Source organism: Tauraco erythrolophus, chromosome 11, assembly GCF_009769465.1.
Source record: "Tauraco erythrolophus isolate bTauEry1 chromosome 11, bTauEry1.pri, whole genome shotgun sequence".
NCBI classification, from domain to species: Eukaryota; Metazoa; Chordata; class Aves; order Musophagiformes; family Musophagidae; genus Tauraco; species Tauraco erythrolophus.
In genome coordinates, this window is record NC_141475.1 from 5,975,791 (window position 1) to 5,992,559 (window position 16,769).

General features: G+C 38.7%; 1 protein-coding gene across 1 annotated transcript in view; it reads right to left on the reverse strand.

Annotated features, from left to right (window-relative positions):
- Nucleotides 1-16,769, reverse strand: part of LOC104374787 (glypican-5) — a 384,054-nt gene that overhangs the window by 76,534 nt on the left and 290,751 nt on the right. The window contains exon 8 of the mRNA XM_086618456.1: nt 16,314-16,464. Within this exon, the coding sequence (XP_086474582.1) occupies nt 16,314-16,464 (151 nt within the window). The remainder of the gene's footprint in view (nt 1-16,313; nt 16,465-16,769) is intronic.

Genomic DNA, 16,769 nt, shown 5'->3' on the forward strand with positions numbered 1-16,769 from the left:
CTAAATCTCAAGAGTGCTAAGATATGAAGGGCCTTTAGCAGTGGTACAGGTAATTAAGTTTGTTATGATTTTCTATATATTCTGCAGCAGAAAATCTGATTGTTCTTTTGGCAAGGGGCCATGTCTGTTCGTCTTCAAACATGACCTGTTTTAAATTTTAAAATAAATATTATTTAAAGTTGGAAATAATTCTATTTTACTAGAGCACATAATACCAATGTACGTTCTTCATTATATACAACAATTAATTTTTTTGCTAATATTGAAAACTTGTGTGATTTTTTCAATACATATGCTAAAGGCAGGTACTTAACTGATGTTAACTAAGATAACAGATTCTGTGGATCCATATTAACATTTTGGCACATTAATAGCCTGCATTTTTTGACTGACTGCAGTAAAAGGAAGATTTGGGTTTGAAAAAGAAGAGAACTCAGCAAAATTTCTTCTCATTATTAGTATTTCTCACCAATTTCCATGAGAAATTATGAGAAACAATGTGCGTGGAAGTTCTCCACAGGATTCTAGTTGACAGGTGAAGGAGAATATTGTTTTGGAAGGATCATGGGGTTAGGGCCTCCACGTTTATCTGGTGCTGGAGAGAACACAAACCCTTTGTACCACTGTTTGGGCACCATTCCACTGAATTAGAACTACACTGTGGATCTAAAAAATGCCTCAGGTGTTTAACACCTCCAGCTACTCTAAGGAGCTAATCTGACACTCTTAATAGTCAGCTCAAAGGTAATCTATTTAATTAAACAGAAATATAACCCCCTCAATCTTAAAGCCTTGATAGCTTCAGACAGCATTCAAAATATAACCATTCTCAATGCTATTAATCCACACGTGGTCACACATCTGGTTTTAGCCAACAGATCAAATCACCTTCTCCCTCAAGAAACTGTCAAAACAAGTTTTGACTTGACAAGAAAGTCCTAACTACATGCATCCCTTCACTTCCTGAGATTTACTCCTAACATTATTTTACAAGCTATTAGATTGAACAGGAAAAAAAGATGATTGCAGCCATGTAGCTAGTTTACTGTGCACACAGCTGGTTTACCAGCTAAATAATATTAAAAATATCTGACCAATCCTCATGCAGAGGCTTTGATAACTTATATGCACGATTTGGATTTCTGGGAACGAATCCTGTTTTTCATTTTGAAATGGTATTATTGTTTCAATCACTCACAGCATTCAAGTCTTCGCTTCTAATAAATATGTTAAAAATAAGCCAAACAAAATATCACTCTTGGTGCAGTGTATTATTAATCTGTAGTAATTTAACTTTGTCATGTTTGTATATTTTTTCTGAAAAAGTATTCAATTAAAATAAGGCAATAATAAAATTAAATTTATCTACAATCTATAACAACTAGTTTTACTTAGCACTGAATAACACGTATGCGCTGCCTCAGCCTGTTGAAGAATTTAAAAAGGAGTATTAATATGGTACTTTCAAGAAAAAGGTATGAGCTTCGCACGGATTCATCAATTCTTACGTTACCACGTACTGCCTGAGAGTTTAGCAGTCATGCATTTGATGATGGGCATTTTAAGGCATTAATGCTGGGCAATTTTCTCTAAATTCTTTTCAGGACAAATCTCCTTAAGCTCATAATATCTTAACACCTTCCAAGAACAAAAGCCTTACGTTCTGAGACGGCAGCGTTAACGTAGTCTATGCGTAGCGCGTTTAGGATAACCGCGCGCTGCACGAGACCCCAGGAGAGCGCAGATTACACATCTGCTCATTTTGCAAACGCGACGTAGAGAGACAAGCTGCTGCAGGCAGCTGGGAGCTTACTCTGCCATGCTCCATCCCAACTCCAACGTTCATTACCGGGGCTTACCGCGGCGGTGAGTGCAAGCTCTTAAGCCTTGCTGAGGGCTAGGATCAACTCGTTTGGCATCGCTGATGCCATGCTAACGTGACTATATGGGACCAGAGAAGAGGGAGAGGGAGCTCCCCTCTGCGTGCCCAGGGCACACCCGCCAGCATGCCCTGGGTCTCTGCTCTTGCAAACCATCCCTCCCAGCGCCTGCCCCTCACCCTTGCAAACGCTCTGCTGGCAGACCTGCCTGAGGAGCTGCTGCACAACATCCGCGCCCAGAGGTGCCTTGCAGCTCAGAAAAGGGCACGAACACATGGCTGCTCCCGCAAACAGAAGAGGCCACTCCCGAAGAAGAGATTAGCAAGGGAAAGCCGTCTGTCTCCGAAGTTAATTTATGACCACATCTCACATCTCAGAAATCAATGAGATATGTGATGCATGAATAAAATGCAAAGAGCAGAGAACCTGAACGCTTGCTAGGGAAGAATTTTTGGTTTTACTATTTATCTTCTCAACTTGTTAGCATTTATTTAGTTTCAAACAGCTGTGACCAGTATGGAAAAGGGTCATTGCAAAGATTTAACACTAAGGCTCTTTGAGGGAAATAGAGCAAACACAGAAAAGTAATCTCCATCAAAATCAATGCACATATCTGCAAAAAAGAAGGAAGAATCCTTAAGTAAAGACAGTCCTGTGCCAGTGTTCAAGCCTTCTTTGTAGCGTGAGGGACCAAATAAAGAATTTATTTTTTATAATAGTCTGCCACTCTTTAAAAATTACAATATTAAGGTAGTGTCTATAATACATAAGTCTGTCCAAAAAGAACGCATAAGGGATGTAAGGGATTGGGTTTGATTATATAAAATAAAAGTAGAGATGGATTACATTGCACTGACCAAGATCAGCACAAGGTAAAAGATTTGAAATCAATGATCTGGGTTTTTACAAGATGCAGAGAGTCTGTACGTGGTTAGTCAGATGTGCTGTACTTTACATAAATGCTCTACAAATGGTGACACAGTAATTACAGTCCTGGGAAATGGCTACTATCTATCCGCTCTGCATTTTACAGACTAAATAGAAATTTCATGCATATTGAATACACTTGTGTTAGCTCAATTCATTTCTTCAATATCATTTTATAAGGTAAGAATAATATAAATTCCAAATTGCTATTCAAATGTTACATCTATTTTATCATGAGTTACATTTTTAATAAAATGCAACTTTACTTGAAGCATACATAATGTTTGCATAATCTGTGGAAGAAAATCGTCACTCTAGGAATTTGCTTATTTCTTACAAAACCTTCTTTTGATGTATTCTGTAAATTGATGGGGTTTCAGTGTATTTATACAGACATAAAAATATTTTCTGTGGTTGCATACTTGCTCCTTTGAGTAGACTTCTTTATAGATTGTAATATATTTTCATATAGTTTGCAAAAATAAGTTTATGATTTATCTGCGGTTTAAAAAATTCATTTCAAATCTTCTTTGATACAACACACTTCCAATTTTTGTTGTGACACAGATTATGCAAATTTGCTTGACAAAGAATATGCAAACTGATTTTAAAGTAGGAAGTTCAGCTGACAGTACCTAGGCTTCCGCATTAAATCAAAAGGATTGTGTTTTTTTAGTCTCCCGGGTGGACATTGACTTCTCAGGATTTTTTGGATTAATGGGGAGACTCCCACTGGGCATTTCCTGGTGATGCATTCGGGTATGATACTGAACCACTGTTGTGTCCCCATTAGTGTCACGCATCTTTTTCATTTACTGACAAGCAGTCAAGGATCTGTTGAGATGTCACAGGACCTTGGAATATGATTAAAGTGTTTTTTTGATTAAGCTCTTTCCAGTTCATGATATCCATGTGGAGTTTACGTCAAGTGAGTCAAAGCCTTAAAACAGTCTGGAGACAGTCAGTACTTTCCTAGTTAACTGGGTAGGACTGCATACCCAACGGATTTGCTGCGAACAGGAGAGACTCACGCAGATGCTGTTTTCAGAGGAAACTCATATGCCGCTCACCAATGCAGGAATCCTCTCTAAGAACTAAAAGACCTCAGCAAGAAACACTCTGCTCTATGAAAAGTCCATATTCCCAAGCCCACGGGATCAGGGGGACACAGGGAACAACATCCACCAGTGAGTGTTTTGGGGGGTGGGGGGGTGTACATGTGTTTGAGAGAGAGAGAAGAAGGGAGTTCTGCCATGTACAACCACTGAATCTGCGGATGCAGTGACTGGATTTCAATAGGTGAGACTCTTGAAAAGCTGTCTGGTTTCCTCACAGGGCAATGCCACACACATCCTCATCTGACAGAAGAAAAATATGAAGATGTGACAGCTCCAATCAAAGAATTGCTCTGCAGCTACCAAGAAAAGGCTCCAAATAATGAACTGAATGTGATTCTAAGGCTTATGATTAGGAACCTCTGTTGATGGGCAGGGTTCTTCCTCGGCTTTGGAAAACTCTAAAAGTAGAAAGAGTGTAGCAGAAAACCCACTCTCGGGGATAAGGAAAGAAACTTCCCAGAAAGGTTCCCCCACCTAAGTTCAGGGGCGTGAACAAAAATACAGCAGATATTTACCAGACCACCTGGTACCCATGAATATATTTTTCACACTATAGTCTAAAAACAATGATTTAATCCTTGGGGCTTTAATAAAAAATGAAGAGGTCCATGAAGAGAGAAAGAGAAAAACTAACTTCCAGTGAACATGAGTTGGTTGCTTTCAAAAATAATAGCTTTTTTTTAAATGTGTGAACATAACGTGAATATTTCAATTCCCAGGGCTATTCTGCGAGTACTTTTTATGATGAGTGATAAAACGTTCCAGCTTGGCTACAATCTTACTAAACGGTTGTAATGGGATTCTGTACTTTAACTTGAAATGGGACCGTATCCCAGCTTTGACAGCATGCTTTATCATCAACAGCTGAGTCTGAAATGCTGCCATGACCTCTCTAAATTAGGTAAATCAGGATATGAGAAAAAGATAGTGTCACTGTTCTCCAACCTGAAACGATGACATTTTCTGTGTTTTGGCACAGGCCAGGCTCATCACCGCAGTTCATCCCGAGCAGTAACTTTGCAGGCAGCCACTTAGGCAAAGCGTCCCTACCGCGGACACCGTCCCGTGCAGCGTGGAGGAGGGCAGGAGAATGTGACCCTTCGTTTGTTGGCTCAAACTGTTATCTCATTAAGTCAGAGGCAAAATTCCCAGTGATGATTACTAGGCCAGAATTAGGCCAAACTCCCCGTACTAGTTTTTTTCTGGCCTTTATTCCTTCTGAATTCTGTAATACAATGCCTTTAAATCAAGAACAACTTTCTGGCTCAAAATATCAAGCTTACTAGATGGCTTTGAAAACTATAAGCTTATTTGCAGGTGGCAAAATATTCCAGCTTGAATCTGTATTTTTCCATTTGTATTAAAAACCTACAAAAATATCCCCTCAAATTAATGTTCTTCCAATTGCATATGTTACCAAATGTTTCTGTTTTGGAAAATGATACCTTTTCAATACAAAAACAAGTTTGTGTTTTTTTTATAGGATGAAAACTGCATTTCCCCCATCAGCTCTAATGTTTCCATTGTGTAAGAGATTTATTCTGATATAGTTTAGCCCTGGGCACTGTGCCTCCCCCAGCACGTTCAGGTTAGTGCAAATGTTCTTTGTGCTGGCTTTAGTCGTAACAGCGTACAGCATGTGCTGCAGCAGTATACATATTTAAGCAGGCTGTTCCTTTACAAGCACATGTTCAAAAGATTTTATCTAATCAAATTTTAAATAGGAAATTACTTGTCTGACTTCACATCAGAAAGCTATTCCTTTTCTTACTGCTCCAGATTGGATTATTAGGACTTCACTACTAAACAGTCAGCAGCATGTCTGAGTCACCAGTCTTAGTATTGGGCTATAAATATCGGATGATGATTTATTACTTGGCAGTTTCAACACTGCAATGGCAATTTGTCTTTAATCTCTCTAATTTGAGATGAACAGCAAACAGTTTTGAAAGCTGAGAATTTCTGAGGTTCTCTGTGCAAATAATGGCTAAGCGTGCACAACGTGGAATTTTACCCCTTTCATCAATTTATTTCAATGTACCTACTTGCTAGTGATTCAAAGAGTTTTTCATTGCCCATACTGTTCTAGTCCTGGTCATCTTTGTGAATTAACTGCTAACTGTGGACAACAATTCAATGGCAAACGGGCTAAAACTGTGGTTTTGAGAATGTTTAATTATTTTTACAACTAAATTGAATGAAACTTGAAAGAGTAGTTATTACCCTCATATGCTACCTGGATCAACACTGTCTAACATTCATCCATCATCTGGACTTCAGATAAGAGTTTACAATCCACACAGTGCCAGAAATCAAACTATCTGCTTATTCGAAAGTAGATGTTTGCTCACCAGACTGTACAAGTTATTACTTTCATCTCTTCCAAAATCCTAATTATGTTTCTTCTAAATAGCACCAGACAGTGGGGTCTCACTCCTTCCTAGGGAATGCTCCTATCCAGTTAGGTCGGTTGTGCAAGGTAGGTTTCCTCATACAAATCAGATCTGGATCAAGAATGCACATCCTTTCAGAAAGCATTAGAATAGGAAATGGACTTAAATCTTGCTGAAACAAAGACTTATTTGCAACTTGACAGAAGCGCTTATTTAGAAGATGGACAAACTCTAGTGCCATAAAAGATACCTCAAGAGATAAAAAATTTTTAAAAAATGAGCAATTTCAAAATACCATTTTGTCATATTCAAAGTTTAGTTGGATCCTTATGGTGTTTTATTTCAGAAATAAGTCAAATTTGGCTTGACAAATTACTAGATGCTCACAGAAGAACAAGCACAATAGGGGGGTTGAGGGACTGATTAAAGAAGACAGCCTAAAGAATGTTAGAAAATCCATCTAAATCCTAAAAAACAGGAAGAAAAGGACGAAAAACATTTTCTGATTGTGATGTTGAGGAACCTGAACTAGGAATAGAGATGTAATTCAGAAAAAGAAAAGCTTCTGATATGACTCTACATGAGGGTTAATTACTTGAGGCAAATGGAGGAAACCAGGATACAAACAGTATTAGAAGAGGTGCTGTAGGATCCTGTACCCAACTGACTTTTCCATCACTGAGAACTACGATGAAGACCCTTGGTAAACCGTAATTTAGAGACTTCACTCTGTTTACACAGATTCACGCTCCACACTCCACGATGTCATATAGAACCAAACAAGTTTCTAACTTCACTGTCCTGCAAGTTATATCCATTTCCTGAGTCCGGGGTCTCCTTGAATCTGTACCACACCCTAAAATGCTTCTGAGAGGTGTCAACTGTCCTGTCCATCCTGGAAAGTGTTAAATTCCAGGGAAACGTTACTTAACTGTTTTCAGGATAGAAGGACAGAAATAAAGACTCTTGAAGTCCAGTAGACAGGAGATGTAAAATCACCTGCTGAGGAATAATGTGCCCAATCTTTAAACTCTTTTTCAATTTTTAACTACAGGCAAAATCATCAGCTGGTTTAAGTTATTTTAAGTACCTTGATCTCAAGGCAGCCAGATCTAGCCGTATAAATTCATGATCCTGTTGATATGTCACATAGTTCAGCCTGAAGCTCTGCTCTTCTTGTAGCAAATGGAGTACAGAGTACAAAGCATTCGTACTGTGGCTCTCCGTTACTGTAAAAGTAAACTGTGCTTTCTTTCAGGGTATTGTTTTTATCCAAAATTTCTCAGCTGAGACATTCTGATGGCGTATCTGTTGGCTTCAGGCACAACAGAAGTCTTTTAAGGAGTATTATTATGCCTTAAAATGGACAATCAAGGAGTAGAAAACCTCAAAACGCATACCTGGTGTACTCAAGGCATTTTCTCCCTAAAAGCAAAGACCAAACAGCCCCAAGAAACACTGGTTCAAGAGCGGAAGAGAGGGAAAACAAGCCAAAGCAACTCTTTTCCTCTTTTAAAAGAACAGCGACCACTTAGGCTTTCCCTATGAAACATAGTTTTAAGAGAAGGTGGCAGCAGAGAGAAACAGAAACTGGATTTTTATTTGTCAGTGACTTTTAGTTCTATTTCCACTGACAAACAGCTGCGCTGCCTGCCTTTCACTTGTTGTACGCAACGAGAGATGACAGAGGGTTTCTTAGAGCCTTTAAGGTTGCAGTGATTCATAACCTTACCTTCATTAACTTGGAATAATTTATCTTTGGAATAAACAAGGTCCTAGGTTTGCTTTTACTATTTTCCTTGGAGGAACGTGTTTCTTTTCCTCCAGACATCCCCACGTGCAAACACGTTGCTTCTCACAGCTAGAGCTCTGGATACTACTAAAACCCTAAACCAAAGCAGCATGGCAAACGCTTCAAAACAGAGTGGGGTTTAAATGACACAGCTATTCACTGGATTTGCTTCCTCACTCTCCTCCTGCTTTCCCCAGTGAGCAGGCACGGGCTCAAGAGGAGGAGGAAAGGTACGCAGAGGTGGCGCGTGTCACAGCACAGCACGTGGAGGGGCACGAACATCACTGTCACTTAGCTGTGACAATTCAGTGTCCCCTTGTGTGGCATGAAGACTAACTCACAGGTGAACGTTTTCCTGAGGCTTGCAGGATTTTTTCAGTAACTTATAGCATAATGGCATTAGCATTTTAAACCGAGTTTCCATTAAGCTATACAATTTATCTATTTTGAAGCAATTTGAAGGACCTTTCATTGTTAACTCCTCTTAACTAATTTTGGCTTTATGGCATTTTGGGGGCAAATTGCTTTAGCCTTCACATTTATCCTATCACTACTTAGCATGACTGAGATACTACAGCTCTTAAGTGAATTTCTTCTTCGAAGGATCTAAATCACACAGCTCATGAGAGTTACTTGAGGAGGATCAGTTTTACTCTCCCTTTAGCTTGGCCTTTAAACTCTGGATGCCAGCCTGATGCTTGCAAATGAATTCCACAGAAGCAGGCACTACGAATGTGGGGTCAAAGTAGCTACCTGCAGACTGCTCCTGGCCTGAAATGAGAAGGATGTTCTGCTTCATGTGTTTAGTACTGCAACTTTTCTCAAAAGCTTGTCTTTCTCAGTTTTAGCCATCACACACGAAGTTGCCTCTTTTAATTCATGCTTTCTGTTATCTGACTATGTTGTTACTGTTTGGGGCTATTCAGCTTTATGATGTTTTTCTTTCAAAAAGTCAATTTTATTAAAACATGCTAAATTCTAGTGAGCAGGAATTCATTGGAATGTCAGATCAATGAGTTTTCAGTTTAGGGCTGTTTTCAAAACACATCTCTGAAATATATACACACATCGAGTTGCTGCTGTGGAAAGTAACTAGAGAAAATATTGCTGACAGAGTTAGTAAAAATTGTTCTGCTGTAATAAATGTGTTCAAAGGACACAGATCACTGGTTATATTTGTAATAGAAAGTTTGTAAATGCATGTTACCCTTCAGTGATCTACAATGCAGTCTCTGATGACTGCTTATACAGAACTACTGCAAACAGTGAAGCCTCAAACGTCTTTATCTTGATCTCTCCAATATTTAATTTGCCCTTACAGAACAGCTCATTGGAAGGCTTTATACTCTGAGCAACTAAAATGCTTTTACCTTTTAATTTTGTCTAAACAGTGCTAAAATGATAAAAAATGTGCTGTAATTTACATTCCTCTGGTGATATGATAAAATCACATTTCCCCAATTACTTTTTTACCTCTTTGAAGGTACCAAAGACAGAACCAAAGCTGTTCAGAGTCACAGAGCTGGCGCTCAGTCTGTAGCTCCTCTAGCTAGTGTTCTCATTAGCATTAGGAGAAATTCCTACTGGAGATAGGTTTATTTGGTCATGCAAAAAAGTCATTTATACAACTTGACAAAAACTACTGTCTTGTACAGATCCAAACAGGAGAGCTGGTGGTACTGGGAACTCTCCCACCTCACGTCTATGAGTGAAAATCTGGAAGAACTGAAATTTCTTTCCTTAACATCTCAAACTGTCACGTAAATGCTGAGGCTGGAGGAGGATTAGGAATGATTATACTCTTCCTCTCAGATGCATTTCAGTTTAAATTATACTGTGTAATGAAAGACACTAAAATGACATGTAATACCTTATCCCTGTGTCAGTACATTATAAAATAGATTTAATCAGAGATAGAGAGGTTGAGAAACCTTTTCCTTTCTTTCTTCCCTCCCCCCTTCTCAGAAACCCCCTCTCGGCTGTCTTCTGAGCCCATTTGCACAGAACAGAGGCTGCAAGAAATGTCACTGTCCCCAGAGAAATGCTTAGCAAAGTGTGCCCACGAGATAACAGTATGACAACTCCACGAGTCCAAAATAACTCATCTCAGGATCAGATCCTATCAAGTCCAATTAGCATTAATCAAAATCTGTACCTTTCATCCTGATGATATCGGTTTCTCTGGTTTTCTTTGCTCCTATGTCTCTTCCCATACCTCTACAACAGAAGCCAAAGCCAGAAATTTGCAACTGTGGAACTATCACCGGCTTCTCCCGACAGTGCTGAAGCCCTCTGGCGTGGTTTGCTTATGCTCCTGTTGACAGAGACTCATCTCTATCTGCCACCCCAAATGGCAAATACAAAGCTTTGAAACCACTGAGTTTTCTTAAAAATCAACCTTATATAAGGGCTTAAATTGTTACTATGCCGTTTTGTGGATGGAATGAAGCATTTACACTAAGGCAATAAAAGAATTTATAGACTCTCTAAAAGTGGAGCTGGAAATAAAATGTCTTGTTCAACAAAGGATGTAGAAATGTGGCTATGCAAGGCAGTGGGATGGGGATGAGGCATGATGGAGAGGTTTCTCTAGGCAGGAAGATGGCAGACACTGAAAATGCAGTATTTCTGTGAGCTAGGATCATCTGTGAGGAAAGTGAAGACGTGTGGAGATGAGAAGTTGATGAGCGTGGCTGACTGCCAGCAGATATTATGATCTCAGAATATTGATGTTTTGTACTAATAATTACAAAATCAGCAGCTGTACAATTACATATTTGGATAAATACAAGTGTAAGCGCATCCTGTAACATGGTGAATGGAAATGAAGAATGATTAAAATGACAGCTCACACAGTTATATTGATGCCTAGAAAAGACAGACAAGCCGGGAGAACGCTAACATAATAAAGGAGAGAAGAATCTTGATATTCAAAGAGAAAAAAACTGATAATGAAAACATTCATGAGCAGTGAGAAAAATACATTAACTTTCCATAGCTGTTGAGAGCAGATACAGATCAGACAGAACACATTAAGAAAAAAGAAAATTTACTTGACTGCACTTATAAAGGCATTCTGGAGCAAAACAAATCCCTCTCACATGCCCTGAAGAACAATCTACAACCAGGATAATCTCTTCTGATACTCTGTCTAGAGCAGAAAGATGCACCGAAGCTGTGGAGTGTCTAAACAGCCAAGAAGAAAGTCAAGGGTTGGAATCATGTCACCTGAATGTGCTTACAAAGTACATTTGTTGTAGGTTCCCACTCAGGTACTGAAATGTGACAATAAGCAGGATATTCGACTGAGAGAGATGTCTGAAATCAGAAAGCACTTATTAAAGGGAGGGAGCTTCATGAAAGAATTAGGAAGAAGTACAGAAGAAAACTGATACTGGGATTAGATAAACGTTTGGCAAAAACCACAGTAATAAAGCGCATTTGACACAGTCATGTTCTCTGGGATGTCAGAGGATGTGTTTGTTTATCGAATGCCTGCACTGATAGATACGAGTTTAAAGTATTGTCTAAAATCTGCTGTTCCTAAGGGTCAGCACTGGTCAGGTACTTCTCGTTATTCCATAGAAACCCACTGCTTTTGGGACAGGGACAAAGTAGAAGTCCATCTCTGTGTGGAGCAGGCACCCAGCCAGGGGAAAGGTAAAATCCATGGCTCTGTTTCCCAACGATCTAAAGTTTCAAGGCATGTCAGAAGGAGTGGAGTTAACATATGCCCATCCGACGGCTGAGTTTTTTGACCCACATGTACATTATACCTACGTGGTGCAAAGACTGCAGCTCATGTACAGCACACATTTTGGCTTTGTCTCTTCTGCTCAGCAAAGGACGAGCCCAAGGACAGGTTAAAATATGTTTTCCTTAATCTGTGCTGTTTGTCTGCCTTGCCAGCAAGAGGACAGCTGTAGTCCAGCACTAACTACATTCCCTGAGACTTGGCACGATATTGTATCGGGCTCCTCTAGAAAGAAGCTTGGATTAATTTTCTGTCTTACCCTGGCTATGCAAAACATACAGCTTCATCTAGAGCACAGTGACACATGCTAGAGAGCAAGCCCAGGAATACCCATGTCCTTCCTGTCCGCAGACAGCTGTGCATATGGACCTATGCCAAGAAATGGTGTCAGCACAAGCTTTCTTCAACATAATGCTCCATAACTCCCACAAAGCCCAGAGCTCTGTATAGGTGACTTTGGGCTTGCACTAAACTCAGGTCCCTGCCTGTGGTTTAAACATTTCCTCTAAACTTTGTTTAACGGATAATCACCTGATGGTTTCCCTGAACAGAGATCTAATGTTGGTTGTCACTGCTTGGGTGGGGCCTCATCACAACATACAGCTGTGCAGCACAGCTGGGAATGGGAAATCCCCTGCACTAACTTCCTTCCCACTTTTCACTGAACAGACTGAAACGTTTTTCCTCTTCTCTGAACGGAGGAGAGGCAGGACACAATGTGAATCTGTTGCTATTCTGTCTTTTCATGAAGACTAATCCCTCTCCTAGTCCATATTCCTGTGGCTTGATCCTGCAAGGCACTGAGCAATCCCTGCTCTCCTCCACACCACCCCCTCCCTTCACAGTCCAGGACAGGGTTAAGAATATGAACTTACAACAGTGGACCCGTTTGGTGATCAAAGTTCCTGTAAGACTAGGCCTACGTGACCACACAGTGCTAAGCAAGGTTCAGATGGAGACACCGCTTTGCACTTCTGCCTAGAAACCTGCAGGGCTGAAGCGGTGCAAATCGCAGCGCCACTTCCCCATCCGTCCTCAAGATTTATACAGCTTGCTTCCCTCTCCTTAAATCTCTCCTAACAAAGCTTTGTTCAAAGATGATTAACAGATGTTGTCATTAAAAAGTTGGTACTTGCCAACAAATAACACATGGGTCTGCTTGAGAAACAGGGCTGTTTCCACAGCATTCCCCAAGAAGAGATGCTTGTACTAATTGGTAAGGCCTGTGAGAATATGACATTTTAAAGTATATTCTACCATACATAATTTCCTTAGAGAATACTGGTTTGCTGAGAATTTGTTTATCTTGTTCTTAGGAAATCACCTAGATAAACACACATGGCACAGAATAGATAATTAAGCCCATTATGATTAAAGGAGTAAGTGGTGATCTTTTTAGGTAACAATGAATTTGGCGAGCAAAGACTTGTTTGTAACAGAAGTAAACAAAGACCTAGCACTAAATAATAGATAGCCACGTATCTTCATTGCAGACATAAAATAAAATGATTAGCTGATATGCCGAAATGATTCTCAAAAGCCAGAAGGTGACAAACAAAAGGATGGGATTTTCCTGTCCACTGCAAGATGACAGACGGCAATCTTCAATCGAAAAAAAAAAAGGGGGGGAAAAGGATATGTACAACGGACCTGGCTGGAACATACTAGCCCAGGATCACTTCTGTGCTTACCTACCTGGTACACATAGAAATCTCAAACCTAGGAGCCAGGCCCTCTGCTAGCAATTTGGAAAAGCAAACTGGGGAGCTGGCGATGTACCCTGTGCAGGGGGGGATCTTTTAATAGTTGCAAACAGAAATGTTTTGAAGATGGTAACCTAGATACTGATGAAATTCCTGGCAATTTATTGTTAATGAAAAGGTATTTTCTTTTCTGGGACGTGGAAAGGAATGAGTGCTCAGTGGGTTTGCAGAAACTATTTGAAAGCAATCTGAGCTCAGAGCAGGTCTCTCAACTCATAAATTGTAAACAGCATTTTCATGTAGGTTTCAAATAAATGATAGATATGATAGTGCATTTTTACTACATTCTAAATTCGGCATTTTAGAGGTTGACTTTGAAATCCTTTCCTCTCTTCTCTCTTTTCCACGGATCTGTTGCTAAAAGCATGATTGCTCTGCCAAAAAGTCTGTTTTGAAAGGCTTTTTTTCCTTTTCTATTCCTTTTGTTCTACTGTATGACTGCATGCTACAACATGCACTGATGACATTGGTGGCATTTTATAGCTATCATTTATGTCTCCATCCAAACCTGCCATAGTAAGAATATTCCCACTGAATTTACTAAGCTTCAAATCAGGGTTTTATTTGGGATTTAGCTTTAGCTTCAATTCATGTCTCAATTCACTGTGTACTTCAAGCAAGTAAGAATAGTTAAAGTTGTCATATTCCACTTCCCCAAAAAAATGGTCAGACATACTTGATGAGTTTTAAGTTTAGGAAATATAACAAATTCACAGGCTGTACAATTAGAAACACCATCTTACGGACATGCAGCAAGAGTAAATTCAACTAATCTGATGTTTGTTTATTTCTTTAACATTCTATTAAAGCAAAGAAGCTCTATAATGAGATTACTCCATTTTATCTCTTAATTGTATCCAGATATGCAAACCAGATTTATTGCTAGTGGCTTGTATACAGTACAATATTTTAAAGCTAATTATGAAACAGCATTACTATTGTCACACGATGAAATACTTATTCTTACTGTTATGAATCAAGATCATTCTCTAAAATTAGTTGTAATTACCTTTTTAATTGGATATAAACCCTACTAAATTCTGAAACAGCTAGTTATATAAATATAATTCTTTTAAATCCAGGATTATATCAGCATAAAATATTTTAATTAAATAGATTGCAAAAAAAGGGGAAAAAGAGACATTAAGTAGTTCTCCATTATTAAAGCCAGCTGTAGGTCAAGTCTTGAAGCTGTTCAAGATTTTATTTTTGAACACCTGAAATCTGCCATTGTCCATGTACCTATGTACACATATCCTCCCAAACAGTGTATTAATAGTTTCATTGTTCATTGAAGAGTAGTTGGCACCTGGCTTTTGTTTGTGTTATTCCATATAAGAGAGGAAGGCATATTAAACTATTTACCCTCACAAATCCCCAGGGCCCAAAACATGTAACAGTCTTTTATTTGCTTACGTATATAATACAATAAACAATGAAAAAGTTAAACAAATAGTTTTAAAATAACATTGTATCAAAGCTCTTGTATTCAAAAAACATTGGTGAATAGATGGTGAAAATCTTTAATTGATCTATTAGTCACAATTAATAATTTTTTAAAATACTGTCCCTATGTTGTATTTCCTCATGTATCTTGATCATATAGCTCATAAATTCAAACTAAATTTCACGTATTTCTATCTTGGTACTGCAAACTAAATCTAAAATTTTACACACATTTCAAAATACGCATTTAAGCTTGGTTTTCCTGAACAAATATTCATAATAGGAACAACCGAAGCCTTGATCACAGCTTGTTTGCAAGTCTCACTTGAATATGGGATGCCTTCTCCCACGCACCACTTAATGGTAAAAGGAGAAGGAAGAGGCACTAGTTTATCTCAGCAGAATGAAGCAGCAATTTAAAACTTACCTGAGTTCCAGCCATCTTAATGAGTATTATTTTTCAACACTATTATACCTGTATGTCACATACTTGCACATCCAACCCACGTTATATTTACACACACTATAGTGATTCAAGCAGTTACATTTTGATACGCTGAAACAAATCAGAACTTCCAGATAAGATAAACTAATAATATCAAGCATTTAGAAGGAAACATCTTACTTATTATTGACTTACTATAGTAAGGACTTAACTACATACTAAATTGCCAGTATTTTGGTGAAAGTTAAGTTAGATTCTGGTGCTGATTCTATATTTGATGACATATTATGCAACCGATTTAATGAATAAATATTGCAGAATTATTTAACCATCAGCTCACCACTAGAAAAAACACAAGACTTCATGTGTTTTTTTAGGAATATATACTTTCAGAAGCCAACTCTTTCTGGATCATCCCTCAGTATCATTATGCAACCAATAAATATTTATGTTAACACTTAGCACAGTCTATAAGGACATTAATGTTCTATTTATTTGAAGAGCTCACATTATCTAGGAAGGCTCTTCCAGTATTTCTGTGATCTAGATTTCATTGCAGATATTATTCACTCTAAATTTAAATCTTCTATCTGCACGCCAAGTGTTAAATTATATTGGGTTACTGTCTGTATCATTCTATTTTTACTGCAGCTCTTCATGGATTAAGATTTGAATCCTTTGAATTTAGTAGGATTTTGACAGTAATTCAAGCAGTGCAAGTCTTAGCTCTGTCCACCTAATTGTGACATTTATGAATTTCTAAGCTCTGTATGTGCCTATAGAAACTGTATTTACCTGCTGTGTGAATTCTGTCACCGGATCCTTGACAGCCATCCTCATCATCACAATCCCCGCTTGACTCCATCTCTTCATTTCTTCCACCCCCACTGCCAGCATCTCGGGAAGCCCATCTTTCCAGTTTTAATTTTGCCTTCTCAGCATCCAGCTAAAATGGAAGAAGTGAAAACCCACCAACAGTCAGAATATTTACACAGTTCCTACCTCTGGTGACCAAGCTGGGTTTATAAAGCAACAAGCACTCTCTCATTCACTTTCAAGAATTACTCAAGTTGGAGTTTTTTTCTGACAGTGACATCCAAATATTTTTGAATAACAGACTATACCATCAAATTTTCTTCACCACAGAAGACCAGGGACACTTACCATCAAACTTTTAACTGAAAACAACACATCTACCAACATTATCACAAGGATCTCTGGTCCTGCAGCTTTTACTCTTGCTAACCATAG